This window comes from Grus americana, chromosome 1 (assembly GCF_028858705.1).
Source record: "Grus americana isolate bGruAme1 chromosome 1, bGruAme1.mat, whole genome shotgun sequence".
In the NCBI taxonomy this organism is placed as follows: Eukaryota; Metazoa; Chordata; class Aves; order Gruiformes; family Gruidae; genus Grus; species Grus americana.
The window spans coordinates 37,318,268-37,336,253 of NC_072852.1; the positions used below are offsets into that span (position 1 = coordinate 37,318,268).

General features: G+C 36.3%; 1 protein-coding gene across 5 annotated transcripts in view; it reads left to right on the forward strand.

Annotated features, from left to right (window-relative positions):
• The window catches only part of USP15 (ubiquitin specific peptidase 15), a 68,727-nt gene that overhangs the window by 19,852 nt on the left and 30,889 nt on the right, over positions 1-17,986 (forward strand). For all 5 annotated transcript variants that reach the window (XR_008575653.1, XR_008575655.1, XR_008575656.1 and 2 more), the window contains 4 exons: positions 1,178-1,308; positions 3,978-4,104; positions 8,422-8,567; positions 10,984-11,045. Coding sequence is in view for 2 of the 5 variants with exons in the window: in XM_054814567.1 (XP_054670542.1) it covers positions 1,178-1,308; positions 3,978-4,104; positions 8,422-8,567; positions 10,984-11,045 (466 nt within the window). In the remaining 3 variants the exon portion in view is untranslated. The remainder of the gene's footprint in view (positions 1-1,177; positions 1,309-3,977; positions 4,105-8,421; positions 8,568-10,983; positions 11,046-17,986) is intronic.

Consider the following 17,986-nt stretch of genomic DNA (forward strand, 5'->3'; position numbering starts at 1 on the left):
CATTATGCTGTGTTTGCTAAATCTATGCGAAGGAGAAACAAGACAAGTACAGAAATGTGATCAAATGAGAGGACCATAGTGCTTTTCATATGTGCATAGCATGCACTTATTTTTGTCCTTGCAGAAAATTTTGCTTAGAAGTATTACTTGAAACAAAATCCTAGAGGAAGGCCAATACTTGTAGCAGTTTGAGATTATTTAAGGTTACTTTTACACTCAGTTTTAATTGCACAGCATGTAATTCTGTAGTTCATTCACATAGGACAATGAAAATAAATAGACTGTATTTTTATTACAGTCTATTTATTCTTCATACATGGTCTATTTATTTTCATACTTCATTAAGTTTGTCACCCTGCTTCATTCTTTGGAGCTGAATGCGTGGGCTTCCACGTTTGATCTCCCTCTGTACAGAAGGATGCTTGCTGGTCTGTAGTTGGGTACTTCGAGCTGGAAAGACAGCTGCCCTAATAGTCTGAGGCTCACAGTGGCTCAGATCTGGAATCACCTCTTATACATACAGGATAGCTGCTATCTTACTATTGTAATGAGGTTTGAACCAAAGCTAAAAGCACGCTGCTTATGTAAAGAGGTTGCCAAGTTGTACTTGTGCTTGTGTACAAGTGCTGCATCTCACTGTCCCTGTGAAGAATTTTGTAGGGACCGTATTTCCAGAGCACGTAGGATCATTTCAGTAGGAGGGCCGTACCATGTTGTTTTCCCAGTCTGACACGGAGTGAATGACTTCCAACTTCGTCTTGGATCTACTGTAACTACCCATTCCTGCATTTTCAGTGGAGGATGCAACTGTAGCATGAAATGGAAGTGTCCATGGTGATGTGGGAGTATGTACAAAGTGGGTGGAGAAATGGAGTGATTTCTCTGAAGGCTATGATGGTGTGTGATAACAAGTTAGGCACTTATGATTGCGAGAGGATATGGAGTTGTCACTTGGGTTCCTGAGTGTAAGAATACTACCTGTAATAGGTATGCTATTCATGAACTGGATAACTTGCCTAAATAGTTTTAAAAGAGTTTTGCTTTGAACACCATAATACTGATGACATAACTGTGACTCATATAAATAGCAAGCAAAATATCTTCTGAAAAATGTTACATTAAAACCTCAAGTAACAGAATTACAGTATTCAAGTAAAATATCTTTCTCTTTTTTTAGATGGTGATTCTCAGTCTCTCAAGGAACATCTCATCGATGAGCTGGACTACATCCTTTTGCCAACTGAAGGCTGGAATAGGCTAGTTAGCTGGTACACACTGATGGAAGGTCAAGAGCCAATAGCACGCAAGGTATTCTTAAATTACCTACTGGGATAAATGTGATTCAGATGTAGTCCTGCAAATATGCAGGAGTTGCACAGGAATTTATTAGAAGATTGTAAGTCCTGGCCTGTGATAGTCATATAGACAATTCCTGCTTTAGTTGCTTATAGATATCTAATTTTTATTCAGATTTTAGAGGCTTAATATTGAGAAACGAGGATGCAAAGAATATAATATTTTGGGGGGGGGGGAAGGCGGGGGGAAGTAAAACCTAATATTTCAGTAAGAACTTGCTTTAGAAGCTTTTAAGTGTATTAATGCAAATGATTTTGTAATTAAGTATAAAACCCTAAACCTGTATTGACTATATTAGTGAAAAGCCTAGTTCTAATGATGTTAACGTTGGCAGAGTGATTGGTAGTTCCTTTTCTGATAAGCACAGTCTTCTGTGTTCAGCAGCTTGCTAAGGGTTTTTTCTTCAAACAAAAAGCTTACCTCAACACAAGTAGTAGTCCATGGTATGGTGAATACTGTGGCCCTCCGTCAGTATGAGATACACAAAAGATGTTAATTTTTAAGTTAATTTTTGTTTGCTCCAGCACATACCATCCTTATTATTAAGATGATATTACATTTTACCAGTTTATTGATCATACAATCTTTTCTGTTTGTGTTATTTCTTAAGATTTTCAGATTAGTGATCACAGTTGCATCCTCAGTGGACTGAATTACTTAAGTACATTTTGGTGTGTTTGCCATTTCTAAGTCGACCATTATGGCATATTCTTTCAGTTACAGGGATCTCTATTTTAATTCCTGAAAAAACACTGAAAGAATATTATGATTACAATTTAGTTTGATATAACTTCTGATGCAATATAACTTTTTTTTCCTCCTATGACATGAGTATGGTCTAACTACCTGCATGCTGGTCGCTTACTTGAAGTACATTCCCTTCAAACAAATGCCAGATTTAGCTATAGACGAAATTTTGTATCTTCAAGATTCATTTGGTCAGCAATAGAAGTAGTTTGTTGGAATTTTTTTAACATTCTCTTTAATACAATAAAAGAGATCTTTTTTTAAAGAGACATCCCTGGAATGTCTCTTTCTCTAGTTCTGTAAGAGCTGAAATCCATTAAAATGGCTCTCCTTCTTTAAAGATATATCTGTTATCAACTTGTTACTGTTTTTCCTGAAGGTGGATTTCAGCAAACTGAATGCTCTTCCATCATCATGGTAAAGTAAAAGTTCTGTAATTTTTCACTTTTGGGGGGAAAATGGAAGGAGAGAGAAGTGAAATTGGAGTAACTTGCCTTCTACTTGGAAGGACCTAACTGGAAAAATACATGGAGCATTATGAGCGGCCAGGTAAACTGGCATAGCTTCATTATTTTCTGCCGATATGAACAGTAGCTATCCTCTGAGATGCGTATTGCAGTTCAGAACTTTTCTTTCTGATGCTTTTGTCATTTGTTCATGATTCTTTCTTCTGTCTGCCTTAATGTCTTTTCATAGAAGTGGGATGATACTTTTCTTTCATCCTCTGCGTTATATCAGCTTTTTTGAAACGTGGATCCAAATTTTAAATTGATACAATGTTGTACTTGATCCATGTCAAATAACAATATGACTTTATGCAATAGGATGTGGTACTACTACCACTACAGTGTCAATTTATTTCTCACAAATGTCTTAGCCATACTGTACAGTTTTGTTTATTGCAACTATTGTTACTCTAGTAGCTGAAAAAACCTACTAAACCACTCAAATTAAGATGTGTTTTTATTTAAATGTTATGGTTGGCAGACATTAAAGCTAAGGCAAACTACTGAACAGCAATGAAATCATTCACTAATTTATTTTTTTCTGTGGCACATGCATACAAGTTGTATTTGTACAGCAGATAGCAGATCTCTCCTAGCAATTAGCTGGTGGCTTTTTTTTTTTTTTTTTTTACCGTATTTGTCAGATGTATCACATATCAGGCCAATGATTATTTTTGGAACAGTCTACATGACTAAGTACTGCAGTTACACTTTGGAAGATCAAAGGGAAAAACATTTAAGAGGTGACCCTGAATATTTTTTTCTACATTTTATTTTTATTAAAAAAAAATCCTGTATACTTAACTGTTTTGTAATAGGTGTTACAAAAGTGAACATATAATAAACTGTAATGGGTAGGTGAAATTTCAAATGGATGTATTCGTTATTGGAATATAAGTGGAAGATTTGTAGGTTTTATCTAAAAATGTGTTATCCAGATTTTATTACTGCATATTCTGGTTTTGATAAGTATTCTTTAATTGTGAAAACTAGTTCTTCATGTTTTGAGGAAGTAGCATACAACAAATGTATTTTGAAATAAAAATAAGTTTTGGTGATTTTTATCTTTTGATCAAGTATCTTTTGGTTAAGTGTGCATATTTGTGATTTCCACTGTACTTAACACTTTGAAAGTTATGGTGGTGGTGTTATACACAGGTAAGACATCATCATCATGGAAGAAAAATTACTTCTTAGTTTACTGTATTTCTAAAAAGTTACAGGAAAATTTTAGTTCTAATTTTTTGGCATTTATTAAGTGTCTTAAATTCCCTGAACTTTAGTTTCTTGAAGAGTTCTCAGAAATGTTCTGAAGTGTGTATATGAAAACATATTTGGACTGATACTTGATCCCAATCTATTTTTCAGGTCGTTGAACAGGGTATGTTTGTAAAGCACTGCAAAGTAGAAGTATATCTAACAGAATTAAAGCTTTGTGAAAATGGAAATATGAACAATGTTGTCACACGAAGATTTAGTAAAGCTGATACAATAGGTATGCACAACTGTTTTTAAAAGTATATGATTGTTACTCATTTAAATAGTACTTGGTAGCAAGTTGTGAATAAGTAAGTCTCTAGGTAAAAGGATGGATGGGTATTGTAACCACTAAAAAAGATGGGACCAGTCATGTTGGGGTCAAAATTAAAAGTTAAACCAGTTGGAATATTTAGGATTTTTTTTTTAAGTGTGCATTTTATTGTCTAGGCATCTGTGTTAACTCTAGAGGTTTGCACTTTTTGGGAAGTGAAGTGTGTGATGTTTTTCAATATCTTTATTGGATTCCATGATACTTTTTCTTGGCTTTTGGTGTGTAAGAAATACATTTTTTTCATGTGTTTTCATTGATGTCTTTCATTAGCCAACACTTTTAAGTCTATATATATAAAGAGAATGGTATATCAGAAAACACAAGAATGAGCCGAATTTATAAATTAATGGCTAAAGGTGACTCACAAAGGCAGTATTCCTTGGGCACTGCAAAGTGGCAAGCCAGGCACAATCTGTTACAGTAACTGGGTTCTGTATTAAACCTTCAACTTATCTTTATTTGTAGTTATTTTGCCTGCTCTTTGAGCATTGCATCATTGTTTGAAACCGTATTTCGATAATATATTTGTCTCTGAAAATAACAATCAGAACATATGCAAAGATATTATTGATCACATAAACTCAATTTTTGGTGTATTTGTGCATATGTATCTGAGATAAGAGTTTTTCAATCAGCTATATTTGTACAGTTAGACTTGTGCTTTATGCCATTGGCACTTTATGCCCAGCCATTACTCTTTTGTTTACATGCTTTGACAACAATGTAGTTTTTTCCGGTTTTGCTTCTCTTTACATTATGGATAATGACTTGTACTTGCTAACATTTAATTCTTTGCAGATTGCTTGCTTCAAAACCAGAATTGTTTTACTTCTTTAAAGTTTAATCCTTAAGTTAAACAAGTAATCATCTGCTTGTATCAGAATAAAAACTTGAAAATTAAGAAATTTGTCCATGACACAAGGTTTCAGTGTTGCATGTTAATTGGCCTTTTTGAGATCTGCTTTAACTTGGGAAGATGTACATCATTATTCTCTAAGCAAACACCGAAACTTAGAAAAAACAATTTAACATTATTCTTCTGTCGTGGTTTCGGCAGGGATAGAGTTAATTTTCTTCCCAGCAGCCAATATAGTGCTGTGTTTTGGATTTAGGATGAGAATAATGTTGATATCACAGGAATATTTTAGTTGTTGCCAAGTAGTCAAGGACATTTCAGCTTCTTATACTGGCCTGCCAATGAGAAGGTGGGGGGATGCTCGAGAAGCTAGGAGGGGGACACAGGACAGCTGACCCAAACTGACCAAAGGGATATTCCATACCATATGACATCATGCTCAGTATATAATGGGGGAGTTGACTGGGAGGGAGCACAGCTCGGGAACTGGCTGACCATTTTCTTGGGGCGATACTGGATATACCTAATGTGTTATCTGGATCTTCTTTGGAATCTCCTACAATTGAGGACTCTCGCCTTGGAGGCAATGCATATTAACTTTGAGACTAATCAATGACTATCTCTTTTTGGTGGGATGACTTTTTAATTCTCAAAAGAAAAAGAGCTAAGCAATAGATGTAGTTCAGGCAGTGTTTCAGTCTAGTTATTGTTGCTGATCCTAGAGAGCATCAGGGCTTCTGATTGAAAATGAGTTAATGATCATTCAGGAGTCTTAATCATATGAAAGTATGATAAAACTAAGTCATCAGCTAATGTGTAGGCCTTTTCTACCTTTATTCAAGAGATTTACAAACCACAAAATGACAGAAAGACTGTCTGTAGCCTCTGTTATGGACAAATAGGCATCAGGTTGTGTCTGCAGTGCCATAAAACAATTGCAAAACTGACCCGATAAACTTTGTAGAAGATTACACCAGTGGCTCTGAATTGAATGGACTTTTAGACTTTTGCTAGTAAATTATCTTGGCAGATGGTTTTGATTCATCTTTCTCTTCTTTAGGAAGCTGGGGTTACTGTTTCATAGTACAGATTAACTACTAATCTTAACTACAGTTTCCTTTAGCCAATATTTGTGATAGCACTAGCCTTTAGGAGCCGGGATGTACTTGTATTAGAATCCACTGAACTTCTCCAGCAGCTCATAAGAACTCTTCCATGTAGTCTTGCAAAATAGTACTTAAATCATGCAGGGTTTTTTTTTTTTGGAGGAGCTGTCTGATTTTTAATGATATAGGATATATCCTATATGGGATCCAGACCTCTCAAATTGAACTATCTCAAATTGTGGCTATATAGCTGATGGAGTGAGAGGCGTCTTTAAAGGGCAGTTCTTCCTGTCTCTTGTAGACATCATCCCAGTACTAATCATCTCATACATGGGATGTGTGTGACACTACTAGAGGAGAACCGTGTATACAATATGCCTCAGACCATACCTATTTTAATGTAATCTTTTCATTTATACTGGAACAGGCACTTTCACTTTAGATCATAAGCCAGTACCTCGGTGATACCTGCTGGGGGCAGTGGGAAGAATTATAAAGTGTGCATTTATTATGTTCATGGGAGTATGTAAAAGAACCTTAGTTTCACAGTCTCAAAATTAGCATAACAGTCAAGTGGAACATGCTCTTCCCAGAGTCTTGGACATAATGTGTAGTCGTCTGATAGGATTGATGCTTTCTGTCTCATAACAGTTCTGTTAGTGAAGCTGGAATATATTAAAAATTAACATAATAAACGTTAACTTAGTACTTGCAAAGAATACAAGCTGCAATGCTCAAATAATTAATTGTCATAGTATTAATAAGATAATGAAAAATTATCTTTTGTAAATTCTGCTAGTGAAAGCCATTGATAAATCCTGATTTTTTTTTTAAGATTGTTGCTGACTAGATTCATTCTTACATTCGAATATAGTTATTTGAAATCATTGGTTGAGGATTGATTCAGACAGTACATGATTTTTTTTAAAAAGTCAACAAATGAAGTAACAGCCTCATGCCTTGTTTATAGCACCTACCTTGCCTACATATCATCTCCATTACAGGAACAGATGATCCAGTCTAACACTTGCTTTCATACTAAAATGTGCGTTAACTAGTATAGAAGGAAATTGTATTCAGTTGCCTATATCTACAAATATTATATAGGCCAGTGGTCATGCATTTCACAAGCCAATGGCCAGATTTTTACTAGGTACTTTTAAGCTTCAGATCTCATTTTGACTTTTCATATTTAACATAGTGGAAGAGAAAATAATAATCTTAAGTAAAAGGGGAGCAAGGGGAATGCTAGAGGAGCTGAAACACTGGTGTTTTATCCAGAGACTTCAGGGGAATGTCTCTGAAAGAGCTTACAGTGCCCATTTTCATAGCTGTGTTTTCAGTGGTCATCCAGAATAAACTGTACATTTCTTGACTCCTGTTTTGTTTTCTCTGTTAGCTGTTATGAGACTTGGCTGCCGTGGGGCTTTATGAGTGTACCAGTTAAATAAAACATCTAAGTGAGGTTGCTACTGTATAGCACTGTACATATTAGTTCAAATTAAAAAGCTCTTTAATAAATGCTACTTTTACATAAGGAGAATGGAGTTAGTGATGAACTTCTAAATTTCAGCTGTAGACAATGATTATACTACCTTAAAATTATGTAACACTGATCACATTTCTTTCAGGTAGAATAGGAGCTGGTAGACCTTTTTATGTTAAATCTTTCAAGGATGTAAAATCTTTCATCATCCTTTTAAAATAAATTTATGCACTTCAGTTTTACAGAGTAGTCTTTAATTTCTGTGAGCCTGTAAATTAAACCTGATGCATGTATGTTGTGGTTTGTGTTAATTGCACAGGGTTACGGGTAGTAGAGGAGTGAAAAACAAAAAGGGTTTGATTTAGGGAGAGGAATAGAATGACTTGCACTGCCTGCACGTGGTTTTGCTGCCAGTCCCATTTCTAATCATTCCCTACCCGCCCATACTCCTGTGTTACCACACTCTTGAGAAATTAGTAGATGGGTACCTGGGTACCTCCTGTCATTTCTTATTTATCAACTTGTCTTTCTTTATTTGGTCTGCTTTGCTAAGAGATTCAGGAGGGAATAAAATAGTCCTCTGACTGTTTCCATTTTAAAGGCAAGTGAACTAGCAACTTCCCGCTTGTCCTACAATGTGATGTAGTTGCATGGTTATTTCTACAGTTTCATTCATATTTTGAATATAAGAAGAGAGTAGTTGGTGCTTTATTCTGCCTTATACAGTTTGTGTAGTGAAATGCTAAACTTGTGTTCTCTCCCTTTCAACACAGATACAATTGAAAAAGAGATAAGAAAGATCTTCAATATTCCAAGTGAAAAAGAGACTAGATTGTGGAACAAATACATGAGTAATACTTTTGAACCTTTGAATAAACCAGACAGTACCATACAGGATGCTGGTTTATACCAGGGACAGGTAAAGTGTAATATAATTTCTTTTTATAATATATTTATTTTTTTGCTCATGAAAATGTAGCTGTAACCAATGGATTTTCCTCCTTTTTAAAGGAAAATTGCTTCCTAACAGATTGTGTTAGGGATAGAGGATTTTATAAACAAATTAATCAAAATAAAAGTAGCCTTTGAGTGTGTTTTCAGGATTAAAGATGAATTTAACTTTCCTGGTTAATTAAACGTAAATGAACATAACATTGCTGACTTCAATTTGGTAAAACCTGAAATAAAATAAATTCCTAGGATCTGGAATATGTTCCTATAATGAAACCCAAAATTTCAAGAACTTTTTAGGTATTCTAAAAAAATAATGTCTTCTACTCAAATTCAACTGTCCAGATTTCAGAAAGAAATTAAGAAAAAATTAAAAGATTTCAGATAAGAACTACAGAGACAAAGGAGCTTGAAAACCTGCTTTAGCATGAGACTGTATCATCACTTTAAAATCCCTTTATGGGAGGATTTTTACAAGATAATTTTTTATTTTTCCAGATGAATATAAAGAACTAATACTGAATGTTAAACTACACAAATATAAATGTGAACTGATTGAATAATTTTATCATTAGAATAACTCTTCAGAATATTATATTGATTCTTTAGTCTCCAAATAGTTGGATATTTTTTCAACAGCTGTAGTTCATGCTGTCGTGCTACAGATATGAATGGATGAGATTTGATGGCAGTAATTGTAGGCGAGATTATATTCAAGTATTTCCTTTTACCTTGAAATATTTGACTCTAACCTACTTACCAGCAGTATTTATGCTGTACTTCAGTTTTCTTTTATGGCATCAGTGCACCAAAATAACAACTTGAACTACTGTACCCTTTAGCTTTTTGCTGCATGCACTTAAACCTTCACACAGGTAATTTTAAAAGTGCAGACATCCTGCTGGAAGAGCCCACATCTCCCATAAAAGATTAGCATCAAAGATGTAACTTGCAAATTGCCTCTATCCCAGTGAAACATTAACTATGAAGCAAGCATGGTCTAATATAGCCATAAAAAGATGTCTAGGTGACATCTGTACTTTCAGCAAAACAAATATTGTTCAAAACTGAGTTTAACCGTGGTTTCTGAAAATGCTAAATGTTTTGGTAGGCCATGCGTGTTTGGTCATTTGCACTTGCTGACATGTAAGGTTGTTGTTTTTCTTGCTGAGCCTCCTAATCTAATAATAGTTATTCTGACTATTACAGTCTGTCTAACCTAATAGTTATTTTTTATGGTGTAATTCTAAACTATATATGTGATTGAGTAGATTAATGTTTTGAATTTATGAGTTGGTTTCTGAAGTGAGCCTTTAGAAGTTCCATTGAAGTCTAATCTTCCTTTTATTTAGTAGTCTCTTAGAGTCTCTGGAAGGAAATATGGCAGAATCTGTCTTGCAGCATTCATGACCAAAGATAGCAGACTACTCTTTTCCAAATAAAAAGCTGGTCATGATAGAAAGCTAGTTTTCAATGTCATGTCTTAGTGTATTCAGACTGAAAATATGACGACATCTTCAAGCAGCATGACTTATGTATAAGGTTTAGGGCATAAATACATATGTGAATGTATGTCACTGTGGGGACACACACGGGCACAGCAAGGCAGTTAATCAGCATCCTGAAACATCAGTGTGCAGTTATGTAGCATTAGTTGCATTGGAAATTGAGTTAGATTCAGTTTAAATATTGGAGTCTAGTTGCCATTTCAAATGATCTGGCTATCCCGGCTGTCAGTCCAGAAAGGCATGAGCTTTTAGTAGGTCCTGTGTCATATCTGCCAGCATAGGGCAGATATCTCAAATACCCAAAAGCGTTTCAAATAGCACTTGATGCCTGTGTTTAGGACTGAGTGTTCTGTACTCCCTTTTGTACCAATAACAACTTGAATGAAATTAATTTCGTTAGCCAACTGTCCCATTGGAAAATTGGTATTAGATTAATTGGGTTTGGGATTTTTTTCCTACTGATCTGTGTTGTGTGTGAGGCAAAATTACTTTGGGAATATCCCTTCCTTAATAGGGCTGTTGTATAAACATGTAATTTCTGTAGATTCATAGACGCTGTTTAGACATTGCAGGTCATCTTCTGACCTCTTTGAGAGGTAAGGTCTTGCTATTTTATCCATGGATTGTTGAGGCTTAGAAATATTAAGTGGCTTGCCCAAAGTTGCAGAAATTAAGATGTGGGGAGAAAAAAGTGAAGAGAGCAAGAGGAAGGTACAGTGTAATTGAATGGAATATTCTTGAACCTCAGGGAATAGTAACTTAAACATCAGTCTCTTCCGTCTCAATCACATGTCAGCAAATCCATTTAAAAAGTTGAACAGAAAGCGATCTACTGATATTTTTATTTCATTTTTCCTGTTACACTTTTTATGGTAGGTACTGGTGATAGAACAGAAGAATGAGGATGGAACATGGCCAAGAGGTCCTTCAACTCCTAAGTAAGTTGTGAATTTAAGTCATGTTTTTCACTATAGCTTAACTATTTTCACATGTTATTTTGCTTTTGAAAACCCCTTGTTTTTAAAAGTGGCATTTTATTTTGAAAATTGGCCTTCAGATATTTTAGCTGAAAATATGCCGAATAGTGTATTTGTTAAAAGTGCTGCACATTGTAGAATGTGACATAATAAAGGGGAATTCCTACATAAACGTTGCTTAATTTTGTTGATTTCAGCCAGTGATATATGTTATCCTGCTTAAAAACAGAGAAAAAAATCCATAGTAGAAACTGTAAAACGTAACAGATTTTATTTAGATTTCAGTTTCAAAGCATAGCATATCTGTTAGGTGAACGTAGATATATGTATTTTATAAGTATTTTTCTTATATGTAAATGTTTTCACGGATAGTTTGTCCTTTTCTCTCCAGAGCACAATATTTACACATAAACACTATTTAAATGGCAGTGTGCATTAGCAGCATGTTGATTTTGTTCTTTGTTGTGCTGTCATCAATTAAGAGTATGATGTTATTTTTCTTTTCTTCCTGCTGCCATTATCAACAGCACCTTGATAATGGCAAGTGAATAGAAGGACTTGAGTGTGGGTTTTCTCATTTAGATGGATAAACTTTTTTAAAATTGTTTCCAGAATCTAAATCATGTTCTGTTGATTTTGAAGAACAGTTGGAACTAGTTACTAGTAAACTAACATGATCTCAGCCTTACAAATAGTTGTGTTTTTTCCCTTTGGCTGGTTCTTGAGCATATCTTTCATAAAAAGTTCTTTTAAGTTTCTTTTTATTCCTTTGGATATTCTGCATTCTGTAATTGAGGTTCACTGTTGTTTTAAAACATTTTTATAGTATCATTGCTTATCATTTGAAGGACAAAGATTATCTTTAGTGTTTTATCTCAAGCACTTTTATTAGGAGCACTAGCTTATATTGTTGCTTAAGGAAGTCTGAGTTCAGTTTAAGCTTAGTTTGAACAGTATAATCTTGTTTAGCAAGATGTTATGACACAAAGAATTGAGAAGGCAGAGCAGCAGAAAGAGTGGAATGCAAAAAACTTGAAGTTTAATCTCTGACCTCAAAAAGCATCTAGTCAAAATATAAATTCTGAGTCAGATTTTAAATGTAGATTTTGAAGGTTAAAAGAATTTAGATAACTCAATGTCATGGATTCTTTTGGATGTTTTGGTAGGAAGATATTCTTGGTGATGGTACCTGCTTTTATTCTGCCAAATTTCCATTCCACTTTATGGAAGGCATTCAGGAGCAGTATATAAATTAAAGAATATCTCCTGGAAAATGTTTGATCTGGGGGCAAGTAAAATGATAATTGAGAATACTCGTGTCAGAGGAGGCTATAAGTAAACCAGCAAATGAGGATGAATCGTTTTACTGTGAAGCTGGGGTATGTTTTTGAGGTTTGGCAGCTATCAGAATGATTGATTGAAATTTGGTATTCAAATGCATTGTAATAGTGGAAGGTTTGCAAAATTTAGTGGATTCACACAGGAGCTATCAACAAGCAGTAATGGGGACAGGTTTTTACATCTGTTTAAAACTTTATGAAAAATTTAATGAATGTTTAAAGGGGTAGAAATATTAAACACTTGCTTTTGAGTCTTCTGTGTGAGATGCATTAGGGGTATTGGTTTGTCATCACAAATAGCATACATCCAGATACCTTCCTACACTCCTGTCATTGACTACACATTGGTCTCTCAACAGTTCATGCTGAGACTACCTCTTCGTAGTGCTTGTTTTAGAAGAGTACAAATTGTAAACATGAATTCTGAGGCCAGGGAATAAAATGCCATATTTAGAAAGATGAAAAAAAATAGAATATTGGAAAGTGTGAAAGGTTTATAATGCTTGAAAAGGGCAGGATCATTTCAGAACATCAGCTAAGCTTTTCACAGAATGACAGAATAGTTGAAGTTGGAAGGCACCTCTGGAGATGGTCTAGTTCAGTCCCCTGCTCAAAGAAGGGACACCTAGAGCAGGTTGCTTGGGACTGTGTCCAGTCAGGTTTTGAGCATCTCCAAGGATGGAGGCTCCGCAGCCTCCCAGGAAAAACTGTCCCACTGTTTGACAACCCTCACTGGAAAACAGAATTTCTTATATTTAGACAGACTTGCCTGTGCTTCAGTTTGTGCCCATAGCCTCTTCTCCTTTCAGTGGGCACCACTGAGAAGGGTCTTGCTCCATCTTCTTCATTCCCTCCCATTGGGTATTTCTACACATTGATAAGATGTCTCTGGAGCCTCTCCACGTAGGTGAGATGCTGCAATCCCTTCATCACCTTTGTGGCCTCTGACTGACCTCGCTCCAGTATATCCCTGTCTCTCAGGTACTGGGGAGCCCAGAAGTGAAGCCAGCGCTCCAGGGGTGCCTCGCCAGCGCTGAGTGGCGGAGAAGGATCACCTCCCTTGACCTGCTGGCAATGCTTTGCCCAATGCAGCCCAGGAGCCTGTTGGCTGCCTTGTCCACAAGGACACGTTGCTGGCTCACGCTCAGCTTTTTGTCCAGCAGAACCCCAGGTGCCTCTCTGCCAAGCCGCTTTCCATCTGGTCGCCCGTCCTGCCACACCCCAGTGTGTACTGGTGCTTGGGGTTATTCCTCCCCTCGTGCAGGCCTTTGCATTTCCTTTGCTTGAACTTCATGAGGTTCCTGTCTGCCCATTTCTCCAGCCTGCTGAGGTCCCTCTGAATGCCAGCACAACCTATGTTGTGACAGTTGAAGATGAGAGATAGTAAGATGTTCTGCACATTTTCCCTGCCTCTTTCTTGTTAGCAGAAGCATAACAGCAATCTTGTATTGATTGCTTCTTTTGGCAGTTCTTCTTTATTCCTACTGCAGGTGATGAACGTTGGCAATTTTTTATGAGAAACATGTTAAAGGTGTGAGCATCTTTTTCTACTGCCAGAAAAGAACATATTTACTTTCAAAGTGACCATATTGGGACCTCAGCTCAGTATAGGAAGGAACACTTTTGAAGATGGTAATTCTGTTTCTTTTAAAGATATAATGAATCAGTACAAGTAAAAAGATGTATTATCATCATAATTATCTCTTCTTCTGAAGAAACTAGGAAGGAATTATTTCAAGTTTGAGATACTTTTTATATAGGAGCAGAGACCCTGCTGTGCAACTTAGAATTTCAGGTCTGTGTCCAAGTTTTTCAGTGTTTGGATTTCTTTTGTGTGCGCTGTTGTTCTAACTTCTGAATTTACTTAGTTTTGGAAGTAATTGCAACATCCACTGTAAAAACCCCACTGAAGTTGAATGATAGCTGCTATTGCCTCATATTTTAATGCCGCTTAAAATGCTTGTGGTTTTTTGGTATGTTTGGTTGGTTTTTGTTTTGCTGGGGTTTTTTTGTCTGAATGTAGTGTACATTCTTAAAATGTGCACAAGATCAGTGAGGCTTAGGAACAGCTGGGTTTTCGGCTCTTTGAGAGGTTTTGTTTATATCAGCTACTGGTACGTTTCTTGTTCAGGAAGCTTGGCTTCTGTGAAACTTTCTAGGGAGCTCATAGTGACTTCTGCTGGAATGTCTTCACTGTCATCTGCTCCCAAAATAGATATTACTCAGCATTAATGGGCAGTTCAGCAGAAAATTCTGTTGTACTAACTTTTCTGTGAATAACTGTCTCCTTGATGTCATACATGTTACAAACTCATCCCAACATGGAGATCACAGTTGCTTTGGTAGCTTAGTTGCTGCTGATCCCAGTCCTTGAATGACTTGTGATCTGTGTGCAGACAATTTTTTTTATTCATATCTGTATCCTTCTGTGGGACATGATTTCACAGGCAGAAAAACAACCAACCAACCCTATTTGAATGGTTTATTATCATCATGAGGATGTTTTACACTAAGATATAAAGAAATCTAAGGTTGTAGTTCAAGTAACTTAAGCAACTGTACTACAAAATCAAATTACTTGTGTTCAGGAAAAACTATACAACATTTAAAACCTTTCATCTAATCTGGGATTATAAAACTTGAGGCAAGGAAAAGGAAGGAGCTTAACTTCTGAAGTTCCATGAATTACCAAAGGAATAGCCAGAACAAGGTTTCTATTAGTTTTCTGTTAAGAAGTTGTTACCTGTTTATGTGCAAATATAAAAGCAAGTTAGAGAAACGTACAAAGAAGCTATTAACTAGAAACATATTTCCTTCTAATTTTAGAAAAGTATTGTTTGCTGTTTTCTTAGAAGACTTAAATAAGTATTAAATTTATTGATCTATCATGTTCTTCAAAAATGCTATTTATATGGTAAAAAAAATAAGATTTTACTTCATCTATCAATATGCATCTGTGTGTATAAACAGATTTAATTCTCATCTGGTTTTTTTTAGACTTCATTGTGGAATAAATCATCCTAATAAAATAGCTGGCTACTTTGCATAATTTACAGATGCTCTGCTGTTAACTTTAACAATTTTTGATATAAAAAGGAATATATTTTTTACCGTAAAAAATTTGAGACTGTACACATTCATAGTTTTTCCTCCTTATAATAATGAATGTTTTCATACAATATTTGTCACATGGTACGTTTTTTCTTTTTTTTTCTTTTTTCTGGTTCAAAACTGTATGCCTTTTTTTCTTGGAAAAACACTAAAGGCTCCTACTTGATTCTTTTTTTGTTTCTGAGCTGGATCCTGTAATGTTTTTAAGAGGAAAAAAAATTAATAAAAGAGGCTTAGCTGTCGTTTTTGAAATAATTTAATGCTTGTGTATGCAAGTTTTTTAGGAAAAAAAAAATCCATGAGTCTTCAAAAGAAAAACTGTGTGTTTACTGAAATGAAAAGTATCATCTTTAATCAAGAGATTTAAAATCTGGGTTTTTCCCTGAAGCAGTTGATGTGCAGACAGGTGTGCCTTTCTACTGACTGCTGTAAGAAAGATAATTGTGGAGAATAGAGCTAACTAGGGACTTATTCTGATGTCTTACATTGTAAAAACAAGAGCTGTCAGCTTGTCTGCCAGTCAAGAGCTGGACTGCTGTTTGCTGATGCATAATAACTTGCTAGACTGTGGTAACCATGTGTCTGAGCCCCTGTGGGTAAACATCAAACATTGGTAATGTACAACAGACATTTTCAAGTTAGTTTAACAAACATGTTCATTAATATCAGTTAATGCAGGGTTGAGAAACTCTTAACAAATGCATGCCCTGAACATTACTTTTTTTTTGATAGCTGAATGTTAAAATATCAACCTTTCATGCACACCCCCCAATGAAGTATGATTAACTGAATTAGTTGGGTTTTGTAAGAAGAGCCCAGTGTAAACTGAAGTAGGTTAAATGTACTGAAGCTTCCTTTAAAATGCTAAATTGTATGTTAGCCTGATTATAACCACACCTTCACAGAATCAGAGTCCTTCAGGATGGACGGACCTCTCAAGATAATCTCATCCAGTCCTCCTACTCATAGCAGGTCAACCTGTTCCAGTTTTCGACCACCCTGACTAGAGAGGAAAAAAAAAAAAAAAAGGTGTTTTGGGGTTTTTTTTTTTTTGTGAACATGATCTTATGTTCAGATAGAATTTTTTACATCAATTTATATCTATGGCCTTTTCTCCTTTCAGTGGGCACCACTGCGAAGGGTCTTAGTCCATCTTCTTCATCCTTTCCCATTGCGTATTTTCCAGCCTGTCAAGGTCCATCTGAATGGCAGCACACCCATCTAGTGTATCACACCTCCTCCCAGTTTTGTGTCATCTCTAATCTTGCTGAGGGTGCATTCTGTCTCAATGTTCTGGTCATTAATAAAGACGTTAGAGACCATAGGAATCTAGTATTGACCCCTGGAGTATACCACTAGTGACTGGCCTCCAACTGGACTTTGCGCCACTGGTCAAAGTCATCTGGACCCAACCATTCAGCTGATTTTCAGTCCATTTCACTGTACACTTATGTAACCCATGCTTCATCTGCTTGTCTATGAGGATGTTACAGGAGACAGTGTCAAAAGGCTTACTGAAGTTGAGATAAACAACATCCATTGCTCCCCCGCTCATCTGCTGAGCTAGCAATCTCATTGTAGAGGGCTGTCAGGCTGGTTAAGCAACATTTCCATTTCATAAATCCATGCTGACTAGTTCTTGTCACCTTCTTGTCCTTTATATGTCTGGAAGTGCTTTCCAGGATTACTTGCTCCATCACCTTCTTTGGGACTGAGATGAGGCGGACTAGCCTGTAGTTCCCCAGATCTTCTCTCTTGCCTTCTTGAAGATTTGAGTGCCATTTGCTCTCTTCCAATATTCAGGAACCTATCCCAGGACCTCTCAAAAATAAACAAGAGTGCCATCATAGTGACATCAACCAACTCCTTCAGCAGTTGGTGCATCCCATCAGGCCCCATGGTCTTATGTATCTCCAGTATGTTTAGGTGCTCCCTAACCTAGTTGTACTCCACGGAGGGTAAGTCAGCCTTGCTCCAGATTTTGGTTTCAGGTGCATGGTATTCCTCAAAACTGGTCTTACTGGTAGAGACTGACAGGCTAAAGAAGCATTGGGTATCTCAGCCTTTTTGGTGTCCTTTGTTACCAGGGCCCCTGCCCCATTTAGCAGCGGCCCATGTTTTCCTTAGTCTGCCTTTTGCTGTTTGAGTATTTGTAGAATCTTTCTCGTTGCCCTTCACATCACTTGCCAGATTTAGCACCAGGTAGGCTTTGATTTTCCTGACCTTATCCCTGCCCAATTGCACAGTATGTCTGTGTTACTGCTGGGTTATCAGCCGCTGCTTTCACTCAGACACTTTCTCTTCATGTCTGAGTTGGGTCAGCTTCTTGTTCATCCATGCAGGCTTCCTGCTGCCTTTGCTTGATTTTCCTACTTGTCAGGATGGACCATTCTTGAGCTTAGAGGAGATGGTCCTTGAATATCAACCAGCTCTCTTCTCTCCACGGCTATA